The 24813-nt window shown below is 38.8% G+C and overlaps 4 protein-coding genes across 4 annotated transcripts; all 4 read left to right on the forward strand.

The window, feature by feature from the left end:
• Nucleotides 1-1345: 1345 nt before the first annotated feature.
• LOC133648121 (uncharacterized) lies at nucleotides 1346-11943 on the forward strand. Its single transcript, XM_062043903.1, has 4 exons — nucleotides 1346-3868; nucleotides 5315-5372; nucleotides 6820-9172; nucleotides 11904-11943. The coding sequence occupies exons 1-4, from the start codon at nucleotides 1436-1438 to the stop codon at nucleotides 11941-11943; spliced, it is 4884 nt and encodes a 1627-aa protein (XP_061899887.1). The 5' UTR covers nucleotides 1346-1435.
• LOC133648122 (protocadherin beta-16-like) lies at nucleotides 11943-14507 on the forward strand. The gene has a single exon (XM_062043904.1). The coding sequence runs from the start codon at nucleotides 12051-12053 to the stop codon at nucleotides 14505-14507; it is 2457 nt and encodes an 818-aa protein (XP_061899888.1). The 5' UTR covers nucleotides 11943-12050.
• An 801-nt stretch (nucleotides 14508-15308) lies between these two features.
• On the forward strand, nucleotides 15309-21665 carry LOC133648123 (protocadherin beta-8-like). Its single transcript, XM_062043905.1, has 3 exons — nucleotides 15309-15849; nucleotides 17137-17913; nucleotides 21603-21665. Exons 1-3 carry the CDS (start codon nucleotides 15466-15468, stop codon nucleotides 21663-21665), a joined length of 1224 nt encoding a protein of 407 aa, XP_061899889.1. The 5' UTR covers nucleotides 15309-15465.
• Nucleotides 21666-21786: 121 nt separating this feature from the next.
• Nucleotides 21787-24277, forward strand: LOC133648125 (protocadherin beta-4-like). The gene is made up of 3 exons (XM_062043906.1): nucleotides 21787-22167; nucleotides 23461-24203; nucleotides 24274-24277. The coding sequence occupies exons 1-3, from the start codon at nucleotides 21787-21789 to the stop codon at nucleotides 24275-24277; spliced, it is 1128 nt and encodes a 375-aa protein (XP_061899890.1).
• Nucleotides 24278-24813: the final 536 nt, after the last annotated feature.

Genomic DNA, 24813 nt, shown 5'->3' on the forward strand with positions numbered 1-24813 from the left:
GGTCCATTAGGAGCCCAGAAACTGCACTGGCCTTTTATACACACACATTACTTACAAACAAACAAATCACAGGTGAATATGGTTACCTTTAATATCCATGTAAACCTGTTTGTGTCAATGTGTGGGTGTGTCCAGAGAATATGCTCTAGCAGTCATTTAGGTAATTTATTTTTTAATTATGATCTAAAAAGAGCAAACACAACCGCTTGATGTCTTCACTCTGCAATTAAATATGAGTGAAAGAAAATTTTTTGTAATATTGTTAATATTCTGTGGGAAATGGACAACACATAACACATTTTGCAATATGAGCACAACTGTAGGTTTATTTTAAGAGATACAGGTATATTTTAACAATTCTGCACACATAATTTTGTTCTTAATCATTAGGCCTTCTAAAATTGCCTTCAGTGTATTTTATTGGTACAATGCAGGACGCATATTTTATGTTCAAAGAAGGTTGTTGTCCATTGTTTTATCATTTCAAGTCCCCCCTTTGTAGGGACATTTACTTTTATTCTGCTACCCAACAAAATAAGATCTTGTGTGGATCCTCAGATTGATGTCAGTCTCAAATAAATGCATCAATATTGGATGTGACTCTCCTCTTTTGGTTATGTTGACTTCTCCAATGTTGTTATTGCTTTTGTACTTACATGTCATTATTTGTGTACTGTGGAGGAACATATTCATCAGTTTCTTAAGCCAGTGTTTAACAGTGGATATTTAGTTGCCAATGTTTTTGTTCAGGGCCACTTACAGTAGGACAAAGTGAGCATGTCAGTGCTTTATCAATGTGCATCTGCTGTTGACCTATCCATGATGTCTCTTTAATTAGAATGTAATATATAATAACATTAAACAGTAAGGAAACGTTGTTTGTACTTATTATATTGCTTGGTACGAAGTTAACAATGAAGTTTCTCGGTCTCTGTCCATGGTGCTGAAATGCAGCTGAGGGGGAAAAAAAGTCATCTTGTACTAAGCTTCTTATACTAGTTGTATTACATTAATAAGCATTGTTACTCTTACTATGCATCTATCACTCAGTTGTATTGATTGCATATATATTTCTATAAATAAAACATCCTAAAGACAAAACAGAAAGTGTTGTATTTGTATGGCCTACGGTTATTTTTAATTACTATTACAACATTTAGGAGCACATAGTGTGTGCAGGAACATTTGTTGTCTTGATGATTTTGGTGGAGCTGGAACAATTTCACATTTCAGCCTCTAAGGGACGCTATTGCATGGGAAATGAATGTGATAGTTACGTGATGCAGTGCAGCGTCTTTCTCTGTCACTGGCATTTATGGAAGAGAGCTCGTAGGAATAACAACTGAGCTAAATAACATCGTCACTGATCAATGCTTCTGGCTGAAAATAGCCTAAGTGTTTATTGTTTAGAGTCATTTTATTATTATTTTTTCACATGGAGTCCAACGATGACATTTGCAGTGGAGAAAGAAGATGCCGTTGTTTTTGGCGAGGGGCGGCCTGCCTCTTTGTCTTTTTGTGTTTTTTCCTAAACGGAACAGAGGCACAAATCCGCTATTCGATCCCAGAGGAGATGAAAAAAGGCTCACTTGTCGGAAATGTGGCCCAAGATCTCGGTTTGGATCTAAAAAGACTCCGTTCTGGGCGTGCCCGCATCGTGACGGGGGAGAACGTCCAGTACACGGAGCTGAGGACGGACAAAGGGCTTCTGGTCGTCCATGAGAGGATAGATCGAGAGCAGCTTTGTGGAGACGTGACGCCGTGCAGCTTCACCTTTGAGATTTTACTGGAAAACCCCATGGAATTACACCCTGTGACCATCGAAGTGTTGGACGTCAATGACAACGCCCCCGCCTTTAAAAATAATCATTTGCAATTTGAAATAAGCGAGTCTGCTGCTCTTGGCTCCCGTTTTGTTCTGGAAAGTGCACATGATGCTGATGTGGGTGCAAACGGTCTGCAGAGCTACATTTTAACTCCGAGTGATCATTTTGTTTTAAAGGAACACGTCAGTGGAGGCAGTAAATATGCAGAAATGGTGCTGCAGAAAGGATTAGACAGAGAAGAACAACCCCGACTTTCTTTAAAATTAGTGGCTGTGGATGGTGGAAATCCACAGAGATCAGGTACAGTAAATATAAATATTAACATAATAGATGCAAATGATAATGTTCCTGTTTTTGACCAAACGACTTATAAAGTTAAAGTGGTTGAAAATGCAGTAAAAGGCACTCACGTTCTAACTGTGAATGCAACTGACGCAGATAGTGGATCAAATGCAAAAGTTACATACTCTTTTTCAAAATCAAATGCAGAAATAGAAGATACATTTCATATAAATGAGGAAACAGGATGTATAACTGTAGCAAAACAAATAGATTATGAAAAAGAAAAAACAATACAGTTCATGGTTGAAGCTAAAGATCAAGGAGGACTGACTGAGTCTGCTAAAGTGGAAATAGAAGTAATAGATTTAAATGATAATGTTCCAGTCATAAATGTGATGTCCTTCACTAGTCCTGTGTCAGAAGACTCCCCAGCTGGTACCACTATTGGTATCATTAATGTTAAAGACCTAGATTCTGGAGAAAATGGCCACGTCAGGTGTGCCATTGAGGGTCGTGTTCCATTTAGAATTAAATCCAATGTGAGAAATTATTTTGCATTACTTACTGATGCTAACTTAGATCGTGAAAGTGTGCCAGAATTTAACATCACTGTTGTTGCATCAGATTCTGGCTCACCTGCTCTGTCTAGTAAAATGACTTTTAATTTGAAGGTTTCAGACGTGAATGACAATGCTCCTGTGTTCCCGGTCAGCTTATATACTGCAAATATTGCAGAAAATAACCATCCAGGTGTTTCTGTGCTAAAAGTTAGTGCTAAAGACCCTGATGAAAACCAGAACGCTCGTGTTTCTTACATGTTGGAGGAGCGTGAAATCGGAGGAACTCCAGTTACTGAATTTGTGTCCGTTAATGCAGAAAGTGGAGTCATTAGTGCAGTTCGCTCATACGACTATGAACAAATTAAAGAACTGGTGTTTATTGTCAGAGCTCAGGATGGAGGTTCTCCTCCTCTCAGCAGCAATGTGAGTGTTCGCATGATAATCCAGGACCAGAACGACAACGCCCCCCAGGTCCTGTACCCGGTCCAGACGGGCGGCTCGGTGCTGGCTGAAATGGTGCCTCGTTCAGCAGATGTGGGCTACCTGGTGACTAAAGTGGTGGCTGTTGATGTGGACTCTGGACAGAACGCCTGGCTCTCCTATAAAGTGCACAAAGCCACAGACAGGGCGCTGTTTGAAGTGGGCCTACACAATGGAGAAATAAGAACTGTCCGCCAAGTCACTGATAAAGATGCTGTCAAACAAAGACTGAGTGTTCTAGTGGAGGACAACGGGCAGCCCTCTCGTTCAGCTACAGTCATTGTTAACGTGGCGGTGGCGGACAGCTTCCCTGAAGTGCTGTCAGAGTTCACTGACTTTAGCATGCACGACAAGGAGTACAATGACAAGCTGACTTTTTACTTAGTCTTGGCTTTGGCTGTAGTCTCCTTCCTCTTCATCACCTGCTTGCTGCTCATCATATCAGTCAAAGTGTACAGGTGGAGACAGTCTCGCGTCCTGTACCACTCCAACCTCCCTGTCATTCCATATTATCCACCACGTTACTCAGACACTTTGGGGACAGGGACTCTCCAACACGTGTACAATTACGAGGTGTGCAGGACCACCGACTCCAGGAAAGGTGACATGAAGAATATGCAAGCCATGAGTCAAAGTTTAGTGAGTGTGGATGGAGCTGATGCTGATACACCACATGTGTCCAAGCACATGTCAGGAAACTTTTCACAGTTGTCAACTTTGGTGAGTCTCATGTTTCACTATTATCTATATCTGCTTTTTATGTCTGAAAACTTACTCAGCTTTTATGCCAGCTCAATACTTTTTTCCAGGGCGGTAGAAAGTTCATGTTCTAAAGTCACTTAACTTTGATAGTTCAATGTGTGGCTACAATATTAATAGCTTATTGTTTTTTTCCACTGCTGATTTTGGAACAAGAGGAGGGTGGAGTATATTAGCAATTATAAAAATGAAGCTGTTATTCTATCCATCCATCCATTGTCTACAGCTTGTCCCTCTCGACTGGAGCCTATCCCAGCTGCATTCGGGCAAAAGGCAGGGTACACCTTGGACAAGTCGCCACCTGAAGCTGTAATTGAATGTGCTTATTTTTGAGGCTGTCCTTGACCAAATACCCCTCCATCCATTTTCTACCGCATGTCCCTTTCGGGGTCGCGGGGGTGCTGGAGCCTATCTCAGCTGCATTTGGGTTGAAGGCGGGGTACATCCTGGACAATTCGCCACCTGAAGCTGTAGTTGAATGTGCTTATTTTTAAGGCTGTCTTTTACCAAATATATTTTTTTATAAATTGTCTTTCTGGAAGGCCCATCTTTAGCATTTGAGCTGATTATATTCTTGTGCAACTATTTACAATACATGTCCCCTACCATCAAATCTCCGTATATACACTACCGTTCAAAAGTTTGGGGTCACATTGAAATGTCCTTATTTTTGAAGGAAAAGCACTGTACTTTTCAATGAAGATAACTTTAAACTAGTCTTAACTTGAAAGAAATACACTCTATACATTGCTAATGTGGTAAATGACTATTCTAGCTGCAAATGTCTGCTTTTTGGTGCAATATCTACATAGGTCCATTTCCAGCAACTATCACTCCAGTGTTCTAATGGTACAATGTGTTTGCTCATTGGCTCAGAAGGCTAATTGATGATTAGAAAACCCTTGTGCAATCATGTTCACACATCTGAAAACACTTTAGCTCGTTACAGAAGCTACAAAACTGACCTTCCTTTGAGCAGATTGAGTTTCTGGAGCATCACATTTGTGGGGTCAATTAAACGCTCAAAATGGCCAGGAAAAGAGAACTTTCATCTGAAACTCGACAGTCTATTCTTGTTCTTAGAAATGAAGGCTATTCCACAAGATTGTTTGGGTGACCCCAAACTTTTGAACGGTAGTGTATAGTTCTGAGTTGATCCCTCACCCGCACCTAGGTGACAGGTGAGGGATCATGAATATATCATATGTACTATTTTTTCATTTTTTTTAAATGACCCTTCTTTGTTCCACATGTGCACTTATGAAAAATGTGAGTGAATGCTGATCTTGTTGTTGATTGCTGATGGATCGAAAATACCAAATAAGTTAGTAATACCTGCTCGTCACAATGTTATTGATGTAGCCAACTTCTGCAGGGACAACATGTCTAAACCTAGCGCTATATCAGTGTCAACGTCACTTCTGTAATTTAATCTCAAATTGTTTGGCACTAATATTTACACACAGTTTGTCAGTAAATAGCCACAGAACATTCTGTTTTGTCACTAGTTTAGTTTAGTGTCCCTTGACTATAACCACATTTTAAATACAGTGTTGCATTGAATACAAGTAGTATTAGCTTTTGTCCCCTTTGTTCAAACAATGCCTCAAATACTAAAGATAATGGAAATATATTTAACTTCGCAAACTGCAGAACATATACAAAAAAAAACATGCTCAACTATAAGTTTGGAATATTGTTCAGTCTATAAAGTTTCTGTTTGACATTGAACAACAATCTAGCTCAATCTCAAACGTTTTAAATTAGATGAAAATTATAACTGCGAATAATATCAAAACATGTGTGCGTTGTGTTGACTTTAGGCCGTCTGCATATGAGGTCATCTTTTAGTAATTAAATTAAATGTTTCCTTTGAGATTTTAATAAAATATACAATATTACATGGTTTTAGGTGTGTGTCTGTAAATGTGTATGCGTGTGACACTGATAGTTTTATTGAAGTGTCTTAATTACTTTATTGTCATTAAGCCATATAAGGTTAATTCCACAAATCCAGTAAAGTGTCAGCACCATAGATATTATCCGTGCATCACAATATTCAGTGAACAGTACATGTCTTCTTCCCAATGTTAATGTCCCGTTATGACAACTTTTTTTAAGTTTAGCATAAGTAATTTAAGTCACCTCTTGTACAGTCACAAATGTAAAATTGTGAGTTTGTGAAGAAATGACTAAATCAAATATCGAATTACAATTTCATTTTGAAAGATAGAATATGAAATAGAAAATAAGTCTGATTTGCTTGCACCATATGTGATTTTTTTGTTTTCCAAAGAAAAACAACCTTTGATTTTAAATTTCATACAAAAAAAAATCATTCTGACACCTTGTTAAAAATCTGAAATATATTGTTTGAGGTCTATTTCTAAACGTAATTAAATCAAGATCATTTTTTTAGTATGTTGTTCTTTTTGATCTGAACATTTTTCCAACCAGGCATTAACATTTTGAAAATAGAAGTTCACCAATGATCATGGAAATATTTCTAGGTCTTAAAGCGTTCAATAAAAAAATATTTCGCTCATTTGAATATTTTTTATTCAATATATTGACCATTATATGTATTATTAGTCGTTTTAACATGAATGATTCATTTAAACTGTTAATACACAAAAAAGTGTACTACTGTGAAAATGCTCTGAGGGCCGCTGTTGACACGTCATTGAATAAGAGTGAACATATTCAGTGCTGTGGTCCTATTGGTCTCCTTTTAGAGCTTCACTGCTGAGAAAGACGACGGTCTGCTCGCCATTTGAAGAACAATATCTTGTGTGGATCATTAATTTTATTTCGGATTTATTGTTTGAGGAGTATCTACTTTAATTTTGAAGGATTTTTGACATCTTTTGTGGTTTTGAGGATGGATTGTATGTGGATGAACGCAGTCAGAGGCCGATGGCGCGCACTGTTTGTCATTCTTTGTCTCTGCGAGCTGAGCTCAGTGAGTGGACAGGCTCGCTATTCCATACCGGAGGAGCAGGCAGAAGGCTCTTTTGTTGGAAACATTGCCAGAGATTTGGGCTTGGATGTGGCCAGACTAGTAGCAGGTAAAGCTCGTATTATCACCAAGGAAGATCGGCAGTATGTTGATTTAAAGCGAGACAAAGGCACACTTGTTATTAAAGAGCGCATCGACCGAGAAGAGCTTTGTGGAAAGACGACGCCCTGCAGCTTCACTTTTGACATCATTTTAGAAAATCCAATCCAGCTTTATCGTGTAACAGTGGAAGTTATAGATATTAATGATAATAGCCCTTCTTTCCCGCAACATGACATTAATTTAAAAATTACAGAAAATGCTGCAGTGGGCACCCGATTCTCTCTTGCTAATGCAGTTGACACTGATGTTGGTATTAATGATATTCAGAAATACGCACTAAAACCTTCAGATAATTTTAAATTAGAAATACAAAGCCAGCCGGACGGAATGAAGGTCATAGAAATGGTTTTACAGAAGCCTTTAGACAGAGAGGAAGAGGAGACTCACACTCTCATGTTGATTGCTTCAGATGGAGGTGAGCCACATAGATCAGGGACGGTGAGAATTCAAATCACTGTGCTGGATGCCAACGATAACACACCTGTGTGCAGCCAGCCTGATTATAAGGTAGAAGTACGAGAAAATTCACCTGAAGGAACGTTGATTACTACTGTTAGTGCAAATGACGCTGATGCAGGCCTCAATGGTGACGTCACGTATTCGACTCCGCATGTGACGGTGGAGGCAAAACAACTTTTTCATGTAAATGTCAGAACGGGAGATATCAAAGTTACAGGCAAAATCGATTTTGAAAAATCTAAGAGCTATCAATTAAATGTCCAAGCTAGTGATCATGAAGGCTATGCAGACACATGTAAAGTTATTGTTAACATAATTGATGAGAATGACAATGTCCCTACAATTAAATTAATGTCATTTTCTCAGTCCATACCTGAGGATTCTCCCCCAGGTACAACTGTAGCTGTTTTTAACGTGAATGATGAAGACTCTGATAGCAACGGTGTTGTCAAGTGCTCCATTAATTCTGACGTCCCTTTCAAAATTGAGTCTTCATTATCAGGTTATTACACCATTGTGACCGACAACTTCTTAGACAGAGAAAGTGTTTCTGAATATAATGTTACCATAACAGTGTCTGACCAAGGCTCTCCTCCTCTGTCTAGTAGTAAAACCATCAACGTTAAAATATCTGACGTGAATGACAGCCCGCCCAAATTCCATCAGTCAGAATACAGTAAGAATGTACCAGAGAACAACTCTCCTGGTTTTTCTGTGTTTACTGTCAGTGCTAGTGATGCAGACTGGGGCCAGAACGCTCGAGTGTCTTACTTCCTGGAGGAGAAAGAAGTTAATGGAGTAGCTGTGTCTTCTTTTGTCTCAGTCAACTCAGAGAACGGTGTCATCCACGCAGTCCGATCTTTTGATTACGAACAAATTAGGTCGTTTGACTTCAACGTTACTGCCCGTGATACAGGATCACCTCCTCTGAGTTCTGTAGCCACAGTTCACATCCTGATCCAGGACCAGAACGACAACGCCCCCCAGGTCCTGTACCCGGTCCAGACGGGCGGCTCGGTGCTGGCTGAAATGGTGCCTCGTTCAGCAGATGTGGGCTATCTGGTGACTAAAGTGGTGGCTGTTGATGTGGACTCTGGACAGAACGCCTGGCTCTCCTATAAAGTGCACAAAGCCACAGACAGGGCGCTGTTTGAAGTGGGCCTACACAATGGAGAAATAAGAACTGTCCGCCAAGTCACTGATAAAGATGCTGTCAAACAAAGACTGAGTGTTCTAGTGGAGGACAACGGGCAGCCCTCTCGTTCAGCTACAGTCATTGTTAACGTGGCGGTGGCGGACAGCTTCCCTGAAGTGCTGTCAGAGTTCACTGACTTTAGCATGCACGACAAGGAGTACAATGACAAGCTGACTTTTTACTTAGTCTTGGCTTTGGCTGTAGTCTCCTTCCTCTTCATCACCTGCTTGCTGCTCATCATATCAGTCAAAGTGTACAGGTGGAGACAGTCTCGCGTCCTGTACCACTCCAACCTCCCTGTCATTCCATATTATCCACCACGTTACTCAGACACTTTGGGGACAGGGACTCTCCAACACGTGTACAATTACGAGGTGTGCAGGACCACCGACTCCAGGAAAGGTGACATGAAGAATATGCAAGCCATGAGTCAAAGTTTAGTGAGTGTGGATGGAGCTGATGCTGATACACCACATGTGACCAAGCACATGTCAGGAAACTTTTCACAGATGTCAACTTTGGTGAGCTAATTCTATTTTTTACCATGCTTTCTCTCTTGTTGTGTTTTAAAGTTTACATTGCCGTCAGAAGGTTACAATATTGTCACTTAACATTTTGAAAATTGTGCTTCCTCCACAAATGTTTAACAACATAAGGTCTACATACTTGCCAGATCACTCTTACATGACCTTATTAGACTCCTCCTGTTATGTTGGACATTTGCTTAATCATTTTTTAAAAGAACCATGCCTAACATTATGGCTGGATTTTTGTTTTAGCGTCAGTGTTTTAAACTATCACATTTAATTAAAGCCCTTCTTGTTTAAATATGAGTTGATCCTCACCTGTTATAAACTGCCAAAAAGTTACAGATATTTTAGGTTAGTTAGATCTTCCAGTATGTATATATTTATTTCACTGCCAGTATACTGGAATCATACAGTTTCATTACTTTGCCACATGGTCTGGCTTTGCATCATTTTGAGTAATGAAGACTTTTTTGTCTTTATTGTTCATATCTTGTCACATGTTTCTCCACTCCTTCTCTACTTTTGTGTACGAAAACTTTATTAGGTTTCATTCATTCTCACTACTGCTCTGGAAAGTTGGTATTTTACCTAACTCTGATCTTATAGTAAGTATATGAGGTACAATATTTCCAACTCATAATTTAGATGCTGTTTATTTTCCAAGTTGGACAATTTTCAAGTGTATCGTCCATCATATTTATATTTCTCTTTTACTTTGTAAAATATATGTATATATATTTTGTTTCACATAGTTGGAAAGTCAAATGGAAACTCTTGGTAGTACATGAATGTATTGCCTGTGTACTGATTTGAACTTTGACATGTTGACATAAGTTCATAAATGTTCATACAAAATATAAATTAGTGTCTCGCCTCAATGTGGGCCATTAAAACAGATTGTTTATGCAAGATAATATTGATGCTGCGTGAATCAAAGTATGTATCATGCAGTGTTTATATCTAGATCATTGAGTAGATTGATGTATCATATTTACCATAGTTCTAACATTTGTCAGTCAGTTGTTGGTGTGGCTGTTCAAGTGGTGAAGGAGTTTTGCATGTATTATTTTAGTATAAATATTAGTAGTTGTGTTGTTTAATGTTGCTTGTGTGTCTGGAGGTAGTTTCTGATTCCACAAAACAACTCAATAGTTCCAGCACCATATAAATAATCTCACTTGACATCATTGTGCTCAGTGAACATTTCCTTTGCTTTCTTCACAATGTTTTTATTCAAATATGCCAAAACATTTTTTTTAATAGTGAGAACACAAATATTTGTGATTAACATTTGATTCATTGCCTCTTTTGATACACAGCCATTCTCAAGACTCTGATGAAAATAATGGAGTGCCTTACCCAAAACATTTATTCTCAAAAACAACAAAAAGTGTAACTTTACATCCACTGTGTATAATACACATTATCAATAGTTTACTTTATCATAAAAGTGACTTACATTACTACAAATAAACTTTAAGGTAAATTAATTAAACTATTGCCGTTTTATGTTATTAAAAAAAAATTCCACTCAATATATTTATTAGATAGTTATTTGGTATGGTGTCCTCTGAACCACCTTTGAGTTTATGCGCGCCAGGTAAACATCTCCTGGTCTTAAACGTCTTATGAATAATTATTAATCTGATTATGTTTTAAACAAACACACTCACAGACACACACACACACACACACACACGCACACGCACACACACACGCACATATGCATGCATGCACGCACGCACACACTGTAAAGTAAAAATGTAATAAATAAATAAACACCTCACGCTGCCAACATTAACACTCACTGTAGGGTTATTTTATTATGTGTTTGTTGTCCAGCCTAATGATTGCATGTGTTTATTGGTGTCACATTTAACTGTTTAATGTTAAATAATTCATGTTTTCTTGTTTTTGTGTCACGTGTTATTTTCACAATTCTCTCACACTAATTAATGTTGCACTAATACTCACTGCTGTCCATGGTGCTGAATCCTTGGTGACTAAAATTGAATTCAAATCCCAAATATAGAGGCAAATCAACAACTATCAATGTGTAACTAAATCATACACCAGAATTAGAAATACTGTCTGGAATATAAAATATAAGGAATTTGGCAATGAAAAATTAGAACAAATTATATAATGTTTACCAATTTTTGTTGTACTCTTCCTGAGATGTTGATTTAACTATAAACAAAAAGCTAAATCACTCACCAGAAAAAGTGTCTATTAATACATGTCAGAAATTAAAACTAATATATATATATATATATATATATATATATTCAAATATATACTTGTATATTAATTATGCTTTATTTCTGAAGTTAATGTATAATTTTTAAAAAGCTTTGCTTTATTTTATTTTTTTCTCGGTGATTAAAACCTTTTTCCCAACATGCCGGCATGTTCGTAGTTTCAAAATAAAAGTCCAAATATGACCATGATAAAAGATGGGTGTAATGTGCAATGTTACAATAAATATTTCGTTTTATTGATAATTTTAGTTGTTTATTTTTACGAGCATATATGCATCAGTAATAGTTTTAACGTCTGTATTAAATAAGTTTGACCGTCAATAAATATGAAGGTGTATTACTGTGAAAATGCTCTGAGGGCCGCTATTGATACGTCATTGAATAAAGAGAGACAATATTCAGTGCTGTGGTCCTATTGGTCTCCTTTTAGAGCTTCACTGCTGGAAGACGACGGTCTGCTCGCCATTTGAAGAGAAATCTTTCTTGTGGATCCTCTTGTTTATTTCGTTGTTTTTGTTTGAGAAGTGTTTGTGTTCACCCTGGAGGATTATTACCACCGTTTTTTTTCATCTTGAGGATGGATTATATGTGGATAAACGCAGTCAGAGGCCGATGGCGCGCACTGTTTGTCATTCTTTGTCTCTGCGAGCTGAGCTCAGTGAGTGGACAGGCTCGCTATTCCATACCGGAGGAGCAGGCAGAAGGCTCTTTTGTTGGAAACATTGCCAGAGATTTGGGCTTGGATGTGGCCAGACTAGTAGCAGGTAAAGCTCGTATTATCACCAAGGAAGATCGGCAGTATGTTGATTTAAAGCGAGACAAAGGCACACTTGTTATTAAAGAGCGCATCGACCGAGAAGAGCTTTGTGGAAAGACGACGCCCTGCAGCTTCACTTTTGACATCATTTTAGAAAATCCAATCCAGCTTTATCGTGTAACAGTGGAAGTTATAGATATTAATGATAATAGTCCTTCTTTTCCACAACATGAAATCAATTTGAAAATTGTTGAAAATGCCGCAGTGGGCACCCGATTCTCTCTTGACAATGCAGCTGATACTGATGTTGGTATTAATGATATTCAGAAATACATTCTTAAACCTTCAGATAATTTAAAATTAGAAATACAAAGCCAACCAGACGGAATGAAGGTTATAGAAATGGTTTTACAGAAACCATTAGACAGAGAGGAAGAGGAGACTCACACTCTCATGTTGATTGCTTCAGATGGAGGTGAGCCACATAGATCAGGGACGGTGAGAATTCAAATCACTGTGCTGGATGCCAACGATAACACACCTGTGTGCAGCCAGCCTGTTTATAAGGTAGATGTTCCAGAAAATTCACCTGAAGGAACCTTAATTGCTACTGTTAGTGCAAGTGACGCTGATTCAGGCCTCTATGGTGACGTCACTTATTCCACTGGTGCCACCAGAGAGGCGGAGCAGATGTTTGATGTAAATGTTAAAACAGGACAAATTAAACTTACTGGCAAATTAGATTTTGAGAAATCTAAGCATTATCAGTTTAATGTTCGGGCTAGTGATCATGGAGGATTTACTGATACATGTAAAGTTATTGTTAACATAATTGATGAGAATGACAATGTCCCTACAATTAAATTAATGTCATTTTCTCAGTCCATACCTGAGGATTCTCCCCCAGGTACAACTGTAGCTGTTTTTAACGTGAATGATGACGACTCTGAGAGCAACGGTGTTGTCAAGTGCTCCATTAATTCTGACGTGCCTTTCAAAATTGAGTCTTCATTATCAGGTTATTACACCATTGTGACCGACAACTTTTTAGACAGAGAAAGTGTTTCTGAATATAATGTTACCATAACAGTGTCTGACCAAGGCTCTCCTCCTCTGTCTAGTAGTAAAACCATCAACGTTAAAATATCTGACGTGAATGACAGCCCGCCCAAATTCCATCAGTCAGAATACAGTAAGAATGTACCAGAGAACAACTCTCCTGGTTTTTCTGTGTTTACTGTCAGTGCTAGTGATGCAGACTGGGGCCAGAACGCTCGAGTGTCTTACTTCCTGGAGGAGAAAGAAGTTAATGGAGTAGCTGTGTCTTCTTTTGTCTCAGTCAACTCAGAGAACGGTGTCATCCACGCAGTCCGATCTTTTGATTACGAACAAATTAAATCCTTTGACTTTAACGTTACTGCCCGTGACGCCGGATCCCCTCCTTTAAGTTCTGTAGCCACAGTTCATATACTGATCCAGGACCAGAACGACAACGCCCCCCAGGTCCTGTACCCGGTCCAGACGGGCGGCTCGGTGCTGGCTGAAATGGTGCCTCGTTCAGCAGATGTGGGCTACCTGGTGACTAAAGTGGTGGCTGTTGATGTGGACTCTGGACAGAACGCCTGGCTCTCCTATAAAGTGCACAAAGCCACAGACAGGGCGCTGTTTGAAGTGGGCCTACACAATGGAGAAATAAGAACTGTCCGCCAAGTCACTGATAAAGATGCTGTCAAACAAAGACTGAGTGTTCTAGTGGAGGACAACGGGCAGCCCTCTCGTTCAGCTACAGTCATTGTTAACGTGGCGGTGGCGGACAGCTTCCCTGAAGTGCTGTCAGAGTTCACTGACTTTAGCATGCACGACAAGGAGTACAATGACAAGCTGACTTTTTACTTAGTCTTGGCTTTGGCTGTAGTCTCCTTCCTCTTCATCACCTGCTTGCTGCTCATCATATCAGTCAAAGTGTACAGGTGGAGACAGTCTCGCGTCCTCTACCACTCCAACCTCCCTGTCATTCCATATTATCCACCACGTTACTCAGACACTTTGGGGACAGGGACTCTCCAACACGTGTACAATTACGAGGTGTGCAGGACCACCGACTCCAGGAAAGGTGACATGAAGAATATGCAAGCCATGAGTCAAAGTTTAGTGAGTGTGGATGGAGCTGATGCTGATACACCACATGTGACCAAGCAGATGTCAGGAAACTTTTCACAGATGTCAACTTTGGTGAGTGAAACATTTTACCATTCATTCTATATTTGTGTGGTATAAAACTTACACTGCCATCAAGAGGTTACAGTATTGTCACTTTACAACTTGAAGCTTCTGCTTCCTCTACAGATGTTTAACAACATGAAGGCTTTTTTACTGACTTCCCGGGTCATTTTATATGAGCTTATCAGAATACTCTTGTTGTGTTTTTTGATCATTGTTTAGAGAACTATAGCATTATGGCTGGAGACAAATATTTCACATTTATTTATGTGGTTTGATATGACAAATGTCATTGATTTAAAGAGTGTTGTAATTTGTATCGCTGCTGCACATTGTGTTGACATATCGACATTTAAGCGGACCTATCTTGGAAGATAATTATCATATTCAATTTACACTTTGTATTTTACCCGCTTCCTGTTGCAAATTGACACACACTTTTTTTTTTGTATAGTATTATATTTTTAAAGGACAAAATGAAATCTGGAGGGGGAAAAAACATTACATGAAGTTTGGTAGGCTTATAGACTGCTTGAACAAAAATACTTGTATTAACAATAATACGAATACATTTTGTAATTGCGTTTTGATACCATTAAAACACCTCCTTTTTTTAAAAAATAATTATTACAGTCATACATTTTTTTATGGTGTGAGCTCTTAATTTATCATTTATCTGACAATATGAAGAACATTGATTTTGACTGATAATGTATTTAATGTGAACATGTTCAGTGATATATATTGTGCAGTTGTTGAATATAGATGTGAAATTCACCATTTAGACTCTAAGGGACGCTCTTGGTCAGCATTTGATTGTCGTTCCATTCAGTCCATCACTGACTATGTAATGAAACATCCTCGCTGTGTTCATTTGAGCTTGAGGACGCATTAGAGTGAACTATATCCACACGTTTGTGTCCATTTTAAGTCTTTGTTGGATCTATAATGAACGGATATTTTTAAAAGAAGATCTGTCGTTTGACTTACTGGATGCAAATCTTGTTATTGCAAAATGGCACCACGAAAATGCGTCGCTGACGCACGATGGATTTGGCGATGGTTTTCTGGCCCACGACACCAAATGGGACTTATTTTTTGCATCTTTTATTTGGTCACCACGGTAAGTGGTCAGATTCGTTATTCTATCCCTGAAGAGACAAAGAAAGGCTCAGTGATCGGTAATGTGGCGCAAGATCTCGGCTTGGACGTGAAAAGGCTGCGTTCAGGGCGGGCCCGCATCGTGACGGGAGAAAACGTCCAGTACACCGAGCTGAAGACAGACAAAGGGCTTCTCGTCGTTAACGACAGAATAGACCGGGAGCAGCTTTGTGGAGATGTGACGCCATGTAGCTTCAGCTTTGAGGTCATTTTAGAAAACCCGATTGAATTGCACAGAATCATTGTTGAGGTTTTGGATATAAATGATCATGCTCCCATCTTTGCAAATAAAGATGAAGCTCTCATATTTGAAATAAGTGAATCAGCCGCAGTAGGAGTGCGCTTTCCTCTGAAAAGTGCAGAGGATGAAGATGTAGGACAAAACGCATTGCAGAATTACATTTTGTCACCAAATGATCATTTTATACTGAATCAGCATGCAAATCCAGATGGCAGCAAATATGTTGAAATGGTGCTCCAGAAGCCTTTAGACAGAGAGCAACGTCCCCGTTTGTCTTTAAAATTAATTGCAGTGGATGGAGGAACACCACAGAGATCGGGTACAGTAAATATAGAAATAAATGTTTTGGATGTAAATGACAATGAACCCATATTTAATCGATTAGCATATACGACTGCTGTTATAGAAAATGCAGTGAAAGGAACTAGTATAATTACTGTAAATGCTACAGATGCTGACAGTGGTTCAAATGGACTCATCACATATAGTTTGTCCAAAAAGAAAGAAAGTGCGGCAGATATATTTAATATTGATGAAAAAACAGGCACAATTTATGTATCTGGTCAAATAGATTATGAAAAGGACAGAAAATATGAAGTGAGGGTGGAAGCAAAGGATCAAGGTGGGCTTACTGGGACCAGTAAAATTATATTTGATGTAATTGATGTAAATGACAATGCTCCAGTTATTAATATAATGTCTTTTTCAAGTCCGCTACCTGAAGATTCACCACCTGGTACAACAATAGCAGTTCTAAACATAAAGGATGCAGATTCTGACAGAAATGGACAAATAACATGTTCCATAAATCGTAAAATGCCTTTTAAATTAGAGACCTCTTTATCAAATTATTATAATTTGATATCAGATCAGTACTTTGATAGAGAGTCTGTTCCAGAATATAACATAACAATTACAGCCACTGATCTTGGAACGCCCCCTCTTTCTACCTCAACAAAATTACATCTTAGAATCTCAGACATTAATGACAATGCACCATTATTTGATAAAAACATTTATTCTGCTTATGTCTCAGAGAATAATTCTCCCGGCATTTCCATATTTGCTGTCACTGCTAGAGATGCTGATTGGAATCAAAATGCGAGAATATCTTATCTTTTAGAGGACACACAGATAAGTGGCAGTCCTGTTTCTACTTATGTTTCTTTAAATTCTGAAACTGGAGTTATTAGTTCTGTTCGATCATTTGATTATGAGCAATTTAAACAACTGGACTTGGTGGTCAGAGCTCAGGATGGAGGTTCTCCTCCTCTCAGCAGCAACGTGACCGTTCGCATCCTGATCCAGGACCAGAACGACAACACCCCCCAGGTGCTGTACCCGGTCCAGACGGGCGGCTCGGTGCTGGCTGAAATGGTGCCTCGTTCAGCAGATGTGGGCTATCTGGTGACTAAAGTGGTGGCTGTTGATGTGGACTCTGGACAGAACGCCTGGCTCTCCTATAAAGTGCACAAAGCCACAGACAGGGCGCTGTTTGAAGTGGGCCTACACAATGGAGAAATAAGAACTGTCCGCCAAGTCACTGATAAAGATGCTGTCAAACAAAGACTGAGTGTTCTAGTGGAGGACAACGGGCAGCCCTCTCGTTCAGCTACAGTCATTGTTAACGTGGCGGTGGCGGACAGCTTCCCTGAAGTGCTGTCAGAGTTCACTGACTTTAGCATGCACGACAAGGAGTACAATGACAAGCTGACTTTTTACTTAGTCTTGGCTTTGGCTGTAGTCTCCTTCCTCTTCATCACCTGCTTGCTGCTCATCATATCAGTCAAAGTGTACAGGTGGAGACAGTCTCGCGTCCTGTACCACTCCAACCTCCCTGTCATTCCATATTATCCACCACGTTACTCAGACACTTTGGGGACAGGGACTCTCCAACACGTGTATAATTACGAGGTGTGCAGGACCACCGACTCCAGGAAAAGTGACATGAAGAATATGCAAGCCATGAGTCAAAGTTTAGTGAGTGTGGATGGAGCTGATGCTGATACACCACATGTGATCAAGCAGCTGTCTGGAAACGGTTCACAGATGTCAACTTTGGTGAGTCAAATATTTCACTCGTTCTCTATTTTTATGGCAACGTTCAATGATTCAAGCAAACTACCATTAGTGCTGCCCTATGGTGTTGAAATATTGACATTTCAAACTGTTCTTACGCACAGCTCAACTATATCGTAGCATATCGGTTTCCAACAGGGGTCCACGACTGCTCAATGCTTCTCAATGAATAGCTAACATGGTTTTACAAGTGAGGAGATTACAATTATTCCTCGTTTTATCAATGGACAGACATTATTATGTATGCATGCAGCAGTGTGAAGTGGAAGTTACAATAAATATCATAAAAAGTTCAGAAGATAAAACGGCCATAAATATTAGTATAGTCTATGAACAAGATGCAATTTGGCTTTAGAAAACATCACTCTACTGAGACGGCTGTTTGATTCTTTCAGGAAAGCATAGCTGGATGCAGGTGGTGTAATTTGTGCGGTTTTTCATCGATTTTAGAAAAACATAATTAACCACCAGACACTGTTGACTAAATTGTCTTGTTTCAACTTTTCCTCATGTACTCTGAGATGGACTGAATCATACATGCATGCAAGATCACAGTGTGTTAGGATACAGAACATTAGGTCAACATCACATAACAACAATCTTGGGATACCACACGTGTCAGTGCTTGGTCCACTCCTATTCAGATTGTTTATAAACGATCTGCCAAGTTGTTGTCCTTCAAATGTCACCTTGCCAAATGTATGCCGATGATGCTTTGCCGTATGTCCAGGCAAAATATTTAAAAAAAACTTGCTTCACAAAAACTGACAGACATTATGAATAATATGCATGACAAGCATGAAAAATTATTATATTATTATAGAGGTTTATTTGAAATAGGGAGACAGATACAAAACCATAGACATCTGAAACAGTTATCCGATGTATGCATCATAGTGTTTGTAGCCAAAGCTAATTTACAACACTTGTCCCCAACAACAACAACAACAACACAGATCCAACATCATTAAAATAGGAAAATAAAAAGTAGAATGAGTTGATAATAATGATAATAGTAATAATACAGACAAAGTGCAAACTAGATAAAAGCCAATAATAATAATAATAACACAGACAAAGTGCAGACTAGATAAAAACCAATTAGTAAAAATGAGTAAAAACTAAACATGGGAACACGATTGTTGCTCAACTAGCCATAATTTTGTTTGTTTTTTGAAAGTGACAAGTGCAGGTATACTTTTCAAAGTGTCCGGTAAAGAGTTCCATAGTTGTGGTCCTTTTATTGAAAAGGCAGTCTGGGCAAAGGATGTTCTATGGAATGGAACACAACAGTTGCCTTTTGACACTGCTCGGGTGGTAGATGTGGTACCACTTTGCAGTCTTGTAATTGCCTTGCAGAGCAATTGGGGAGCAGAGTTATACAAGCATTTAAAAACCACTTTGACTGTGTGTAACAAAATAAAATTGGTAAAACTTAAAATATTGTATTTGGTTCAAATTTGGCAATGATGATATCGTATACTCTTCTTGTCTAGAACTTTCAAGGTGCGGTTATAAAGACACTCAATTTTCTTGATTGATGACTGGTGTGCCTGGGACCATGTAGTTAAGCCATAAAATCCCAACTATACCTGAACATATCTAAGACAGTGTACTTCTCAAAAAATGCAAATACTGACAGTGATCCCAATGTTTTTGAAGTAGTACAAGAGTTTAACTACTTTGGAATCGCTTTTGACCAGGGGTGTCAAACTCATTTTAGCTCAGGTGCCGCATGGAGGAAAGTCTATTCCCACGTGGGCCAGATGGGTAAATTAATGGCATAATAAACTAAAAATACAACTATGACAACTTCAGATTGTTTTCTTTGTTCTACTTCATCCCAAAATAGAACAAGCACATTCGAAAAATGTACATATCGCAAATAATCTTCTTGACAAAACACTTCAAGTTAGTCGAAAATTCTCAGGATCGAAGACGTAATTCTGCAGCAACTTTTATTTTAACCATTTGTGTGGGTTATGATTATTTATTTTGTCGAAATGGAAAATAAGAGCATCAAATAAGTCGGCATCCCAGTAAGAGAAAACATTGTACAGTAAGTGATTGATTAATTATGTTTGTAGTTTGTATTTCTTGTTCAGCACTTAGCAATAGTGTTACATGATGCTTAGTTTCACTAAAGCGGCATCTGTTTCGCACACATGTTCTAAAACTTGTAGATCATCCCCCTTATATTCAGGCTCACAAACATAAGGCTCTGAATCATAATTTTCCCAAATACATTGTTGTTGGCTCTCACAAAGTCTGCATGATTGGCAGTGTTGTGGTCGGCGAAGGGAACAGTAGCCCCCCCTGGGGACGTCAGAGAGCACGTGACTGGCCTGCTATTTATCTCCCAGGAAGTCCATGAAATGTATGCTGTTTTGATCATATCTCTTGACTCGCAAACTTTGCAAGTTTTTTGGCAATATGTTTTTCCATTATGATATTGTTCATGAAAGCTATGAGTGGTCATTGATTTAGTGCTGTTGCAAAATCTGATATATAGGAGAAAAGGAGGTTATCTTTCCTGATCCGAGACAATATGTTAAGAAGTAAAAATGCCTGAAAAAGCAACAATAGGGACTGAAGAACGACTCAATCGCAGAGTTAAAAGGAAGCGTAACAGAAGGCCTTCTTATTTCATTATTGTGTCTGTGTAATGCACTACGATAATACACTATAGCAATATTTATTTTCATGCATGCAGGCAGGATGTTAAATTGTGAAGCTCATGTGGTTGGCTTTGGAGCATTTGACGAATGTAATGTGTGATGTGACGGTGAGAGAGGCAAGGTTGGATGTAAACAATTGTCTCAAAAAGCTAGCTCACAAATGGAGGTGTTGCCTGTTTCTTATTTTTTTCATATAATAGTTGTATTTATTATCTTTATTTTTGTCATTTAAATGTCACTCATGTATTTTTTGTACACTGTGAGTGACTTTTGAATTAACTCAGGATCAGAAACAGAATAAGAATCATTAGGAATATTTAAGGTATAAGATCTTACTACAAAACAAAACGTGGCTTACATCATCGTTCATAGCCCCCCAAGGAGTCGAGACAGCTAAATATTGCACTAAAACAAAGTGCCTCTATGACCAGTTTTATGTTAAACATATATTCAAGATAAATGAGTAGGGGTCCCCCACTCAATAGCAATTTTAGTTTGGAGGTCCTTGGCCCAATAGACGTTGAAGACACCTGCTATAGGACAATAACGATTATATTCCATGCTGACTTTGTTTTTTTTCTTTTCCACCATAGCAAATCAACAATATTTTACAGTATAAATATTTTAAAATAGGGACTGAACATGAACTACTTCTGAAAAAAGTACATAATATCAAGTTATAGGAACATAAAACAATTTTGGAAATGAATGTTACATGATAAATAATAAATGTAGTAATGTTGTTTCGATATTATTCAATATATTGCCTTTGTCTTATGTCAACCATATCTTTATCTGTCAGATAATTAATAGGCTGAACTCGTATTTTTGCATTTATCTGAAAAAATGAAGAACAGTGTTTTAGACTGATCATGCATTGTATGTGAAACTGTTGAGTAATATTGTTGTACAGTGGTAGAATATAGATGTGAAATTCACCATTTCGACTGTAAGGGACGCTCTTGGTCAGCATTTGAATGTCCTTTCATTCAGTCCATCACTGACTATGTCATGAAGCAGTCGCGCTGTGTTCATTTGAGCTTGAGGACGCAGTAGCGTCAACAACTATATCCACACCTTTTTGTTCATTTTAAGTCGTTTTGGATCGAAAATGAACGGATATTTTTGAGGAAATTTTGTCGTTTGATTTACGGATTACTTATCTTTCTATTGGAAAATGGCACCTCGAAAATGCGTCGCCGGCGCACGATGGATTTGGCGATGGTTTTCTGGCCCACGACACCAATTGGGACTGCTTATTTGCATCTTTTATTTGGTCACCACGGTAAGTGGTCAGATTCGTTATTCTATCCCAGAAGAAATGAAGAAAGGCTCGGTGATCGGTAATGTGGCGCAAGATCTCGGCTTGGATGTGAAAAGGCTGCGTTCAGGGCGGGCCCGCATCGTGACGGGAGAAAACGTCCAGTACACCGAGCTGAAGACAGACAAAGGGCTTCTCGTCGTTAACGACAGAATAGACCGGGAGCAGCTTTGTGGAGATGTGACGCCATGTAGCTTCAGCTTTGAGGTCATTTTGGAAAACCCGTTAGAATTGCACAGAATCATTGTTGAGGTTTTGGATATAAACGATCATGCTCCCATCTTTGCAAATAATGATAAAGCCCTCATATTTGAAATAAGTGAATCTACTTTAGTTGGAGTGCAGTTTCCTCTGCAGAGTGCAGAGGATGAAGATGTAGGACAAAACGCATTACAGAATTACATTTTGTCACCAAACGACAATTTTATACTGAATCAGAATGCAAATCCAGATGGCAGCAAATATGTTGAAATGGTGCTCCAGAAGCCTTTAGACAGAGAGCAACGTCCCCGTTTGTCTTTAAAATTAATTGCAGTGGATGGAGGAACACCACAGAGATCTGGTACAGTAAATATAGACATACATGTGCTAGATGCAAATGACAACCGGCCTGTGTTTAACCAATCAGAATATAAAGCAGCTGTCATGGAAAATGCAGTGAAAGGAACTAGTATAATTACTGTAAATGCTACAGATGCTGACAGTGGTTCAAATGGACTCATCACATATAGTTTGTCTAAAATGAAAGGAAGTGCAGCAGATATATTTAATGTTAATGAAAAAACTGGCATAATTTATGTATCTGGTCAAATAGATTATGAAAAGGACAGAAAATATGAAGTGAGGGTGGAAGCAAAGGATCAAGGTGGGCTAACCGGGACCAGTAAAATTATATTTGATGTAATTGATGTAAATGACAATGCTCCAATTATTAATATAATGTCATTTTCAAGTCCTATGTCCGAAGATTCGCCTCCTGGTACAACAATAGCAATTCTAAACATAAAGGATGCTGATTCTGAGAGAAATGGACAAATAACATGTTCAATAGATGGAAAAATGCCTTTTAAATTAGAAACGTCGTTAACAAATTATTACAATTTAATATCAGATCAATACTTTGATAGAGAGTCTATGTCAGAATATAACATAACAATAACAGCCACTGATCTTGGAACGCCCCCTCTTTCTACCTCAACAAAGTTATATCTTAGAATCTCAGACATTAATGACAATGCACCATTATTTGATAAAAACATTTATTCTGCTTATGTCTCAGAGAATAATTCTCCTGGCATTTCCATATTTGCTGTCACTGCTAGAGATGCTGACTGGAATCAAAACGCGAGAATATCTTATCTTTTAGAGGACACACAGATAAGTGGCAGTCCTGTTTCTACTTATGTTTCTTTACATTCTGAAACTGGAGTTATTAGTTCTGTTCGATCATTTGATTATGAGCAAATTAAACAACTGGACTTGGTGGTCAGAGCTCAGGATGGAGGTTCTCCTCCTCTTAGCAGCAACGTGAGCGTTCGCATCCTGATCCAGGACCAGAACGACAACACCCCCCAGGTCCTGTACCCGGTCCAGACGGGCGGCTCGGTGCTGGCTGAAATGGTGCCTCGTTCAGCAGATGTGGGCTACCTGGTGACTAAAGTGGTGGCTGTTGATGTGGACTCTGGACAGAACGCCTGGCTCTCCTATAAAGTGCACAAAGCCACAGACAGGGCGCTGTTTGAAGTGGGCCTACACAATGGAGAAATAAGAACTGTCCGCCAAGTCACTGATAAAGATGCTGTCAAACAAAGACTGAGTGTTCTAGTGGAGGACAACGGGCAGCCCTCTCGTTCAGCTACAGTCATTGTTAACGTGGCGGTGGCGGACAGCTTCCCTGAAGTGCTGTCAGAGTTCACTGACTTTAGCATGCACGACAAGGAGTACAATGACAAGCTGACTTTTTACTTAGTCTTGGCTTTGGCTGTAGTCTCCTTCCTCTTCATCACCTGCTTGCTGCTCATCATATCAGTCAAAGTGTACAGGTGGAGACAGTCTCGCGTCCTGTACCACTCCAACCTCCCTGTCATTCCATATTATCCACCACGTTACTCAGACACTTTGGGGACAGGGACTCTCCAACACGTGTACAATTACGAGGTGTGCAGGACCACCGACTCCAGGAAAGGTGACATGAAGAATATGCAAGCCGTGAGTCAAAGTTTAGTGAGTGTGGATGGAGCTGATGCTGATACACCACATGTGACCAAGCAGATGTCAGGAAACTTTTCACAGATGTCAACTTTGGTGAGTCAAATATTTCACCATTCTTTCTCTGTTTTCCAGATGACAACTTACATTAATTTAAAGAGAGTCTGTTCATTACTACGCTCCATGCTATTTAAATATTGTTTTTAGCAGACATAACTCTCGATTCATAAAAGTACCTTAGGAAAATTGTTAGTATATATAATACCGTTAATAAATGTGTATTTTGCCCACTGGCAAATTAAAGCTCATCCATTTTTATGGTAGGTTTATCATTATTTGAAAACAGGGACGGTATATTGGTGAGTAAATATTTGTGAAATACTCAACCAAACATGTTTATGTCTTACACTAGTCACAGTTTACAGGGATAATTTTTATCCTTTTTTCATAGCTGTATTATACATGGTGCTTTAAGTATTTCCAAAATATTTACTAAACATGTATGGGTTTATGAAGAAATACCGTTGAAAAATAATAACATTATCTATTACTTTTTATTTTGTAATTGTGCTCATAGTTTAACATACCCTGGTGTAACTTGTGATCTTTTGGCTATGTTTGAGAATATGAATGGAAATACAAACATGTCAATGCTGATGGGTAAACATGTTCCTT

The sequence above is a fragment of the Entelurus aequoreus genome, linkage group LG04 (genome assembly GCF_033978785.1).
Source record: "Entelurus aequoreus isolate RoL-2023_Sb linkage group LG04, RoL_Eaeq_v1.1, whole genome shotgun sequence".
In the NCBI taxonomy this organism is placed as follows: Eukaryota; Metazoa; Chordata; class Actinopteri; order Syngnathiformes; family Syngnathidae; genus Entelurus; species Entelurus aequoreus.

Bases quoted from the DNA above. Each gene is read 5' to 3' on its own strand.
- LOC133648121 (XM_062043903.1), top strand. From the start codon at position 1,436: ATGGAGTCCAACGATGACATTTGCAGTGGAGAAAGAAGATGCCGTTGT. The intron at 3,869-5,314 runs GTGAGTCTCATG...GCGCTATATCAG, and splicing joins TTTCACAGTTGTCAACTTTG to TGTCAACGTCACTTCTGTAA. The intron at 9,173-11,903 runs GTCAGGAAACTT...GTCTCCTTTTAG, and splicing joins CCACATGTGACCAAGCACAT to AGCTTCACTGCTGGAAGACG.
- LOC133648122 (XM_062043904.1), top strand. From the start codon at position 12,051: ATGGATTATATGTGGATAAACGCAGTCAGAGGCCGATGGCGCGCACTG.
- LOC133648123 (XM_062043905.1), top strand. From the start codon at position 15,466: ATGGCACCACGAAAATGCGTCGCTGACGCACGATGGATTTGGCGATGG. The intron at 15,850-17,136 runs ATCATTGTTGAG...CTCAGCAGCAAC, and splicing joins ACCCGATTGAATTGCACAGA to GTGACCGTTCGCATCCTGAT. The intron at 17,914-21,602 runs GTGAGTCAAATA...CCTTTCATTCAG, and splicing joins GTTCACAGATGTCAACTTTG to TCCATCACTGACTATGTCAT.
- LOC133648125 (XM_062043906.1), top strand. From the start codon at position 21,787: ATGGCACCTCGAAAATGCGTCGCCGGCGCACGATGGATTTGGCGATGG. The intron at 22,168-23,460 runs AGAATCATTGTT...AGCAGCAACGTG, and splicing joins AAAACCCGTTAGAATTGCAC to AGCGTTCGCATCCTGATCCA.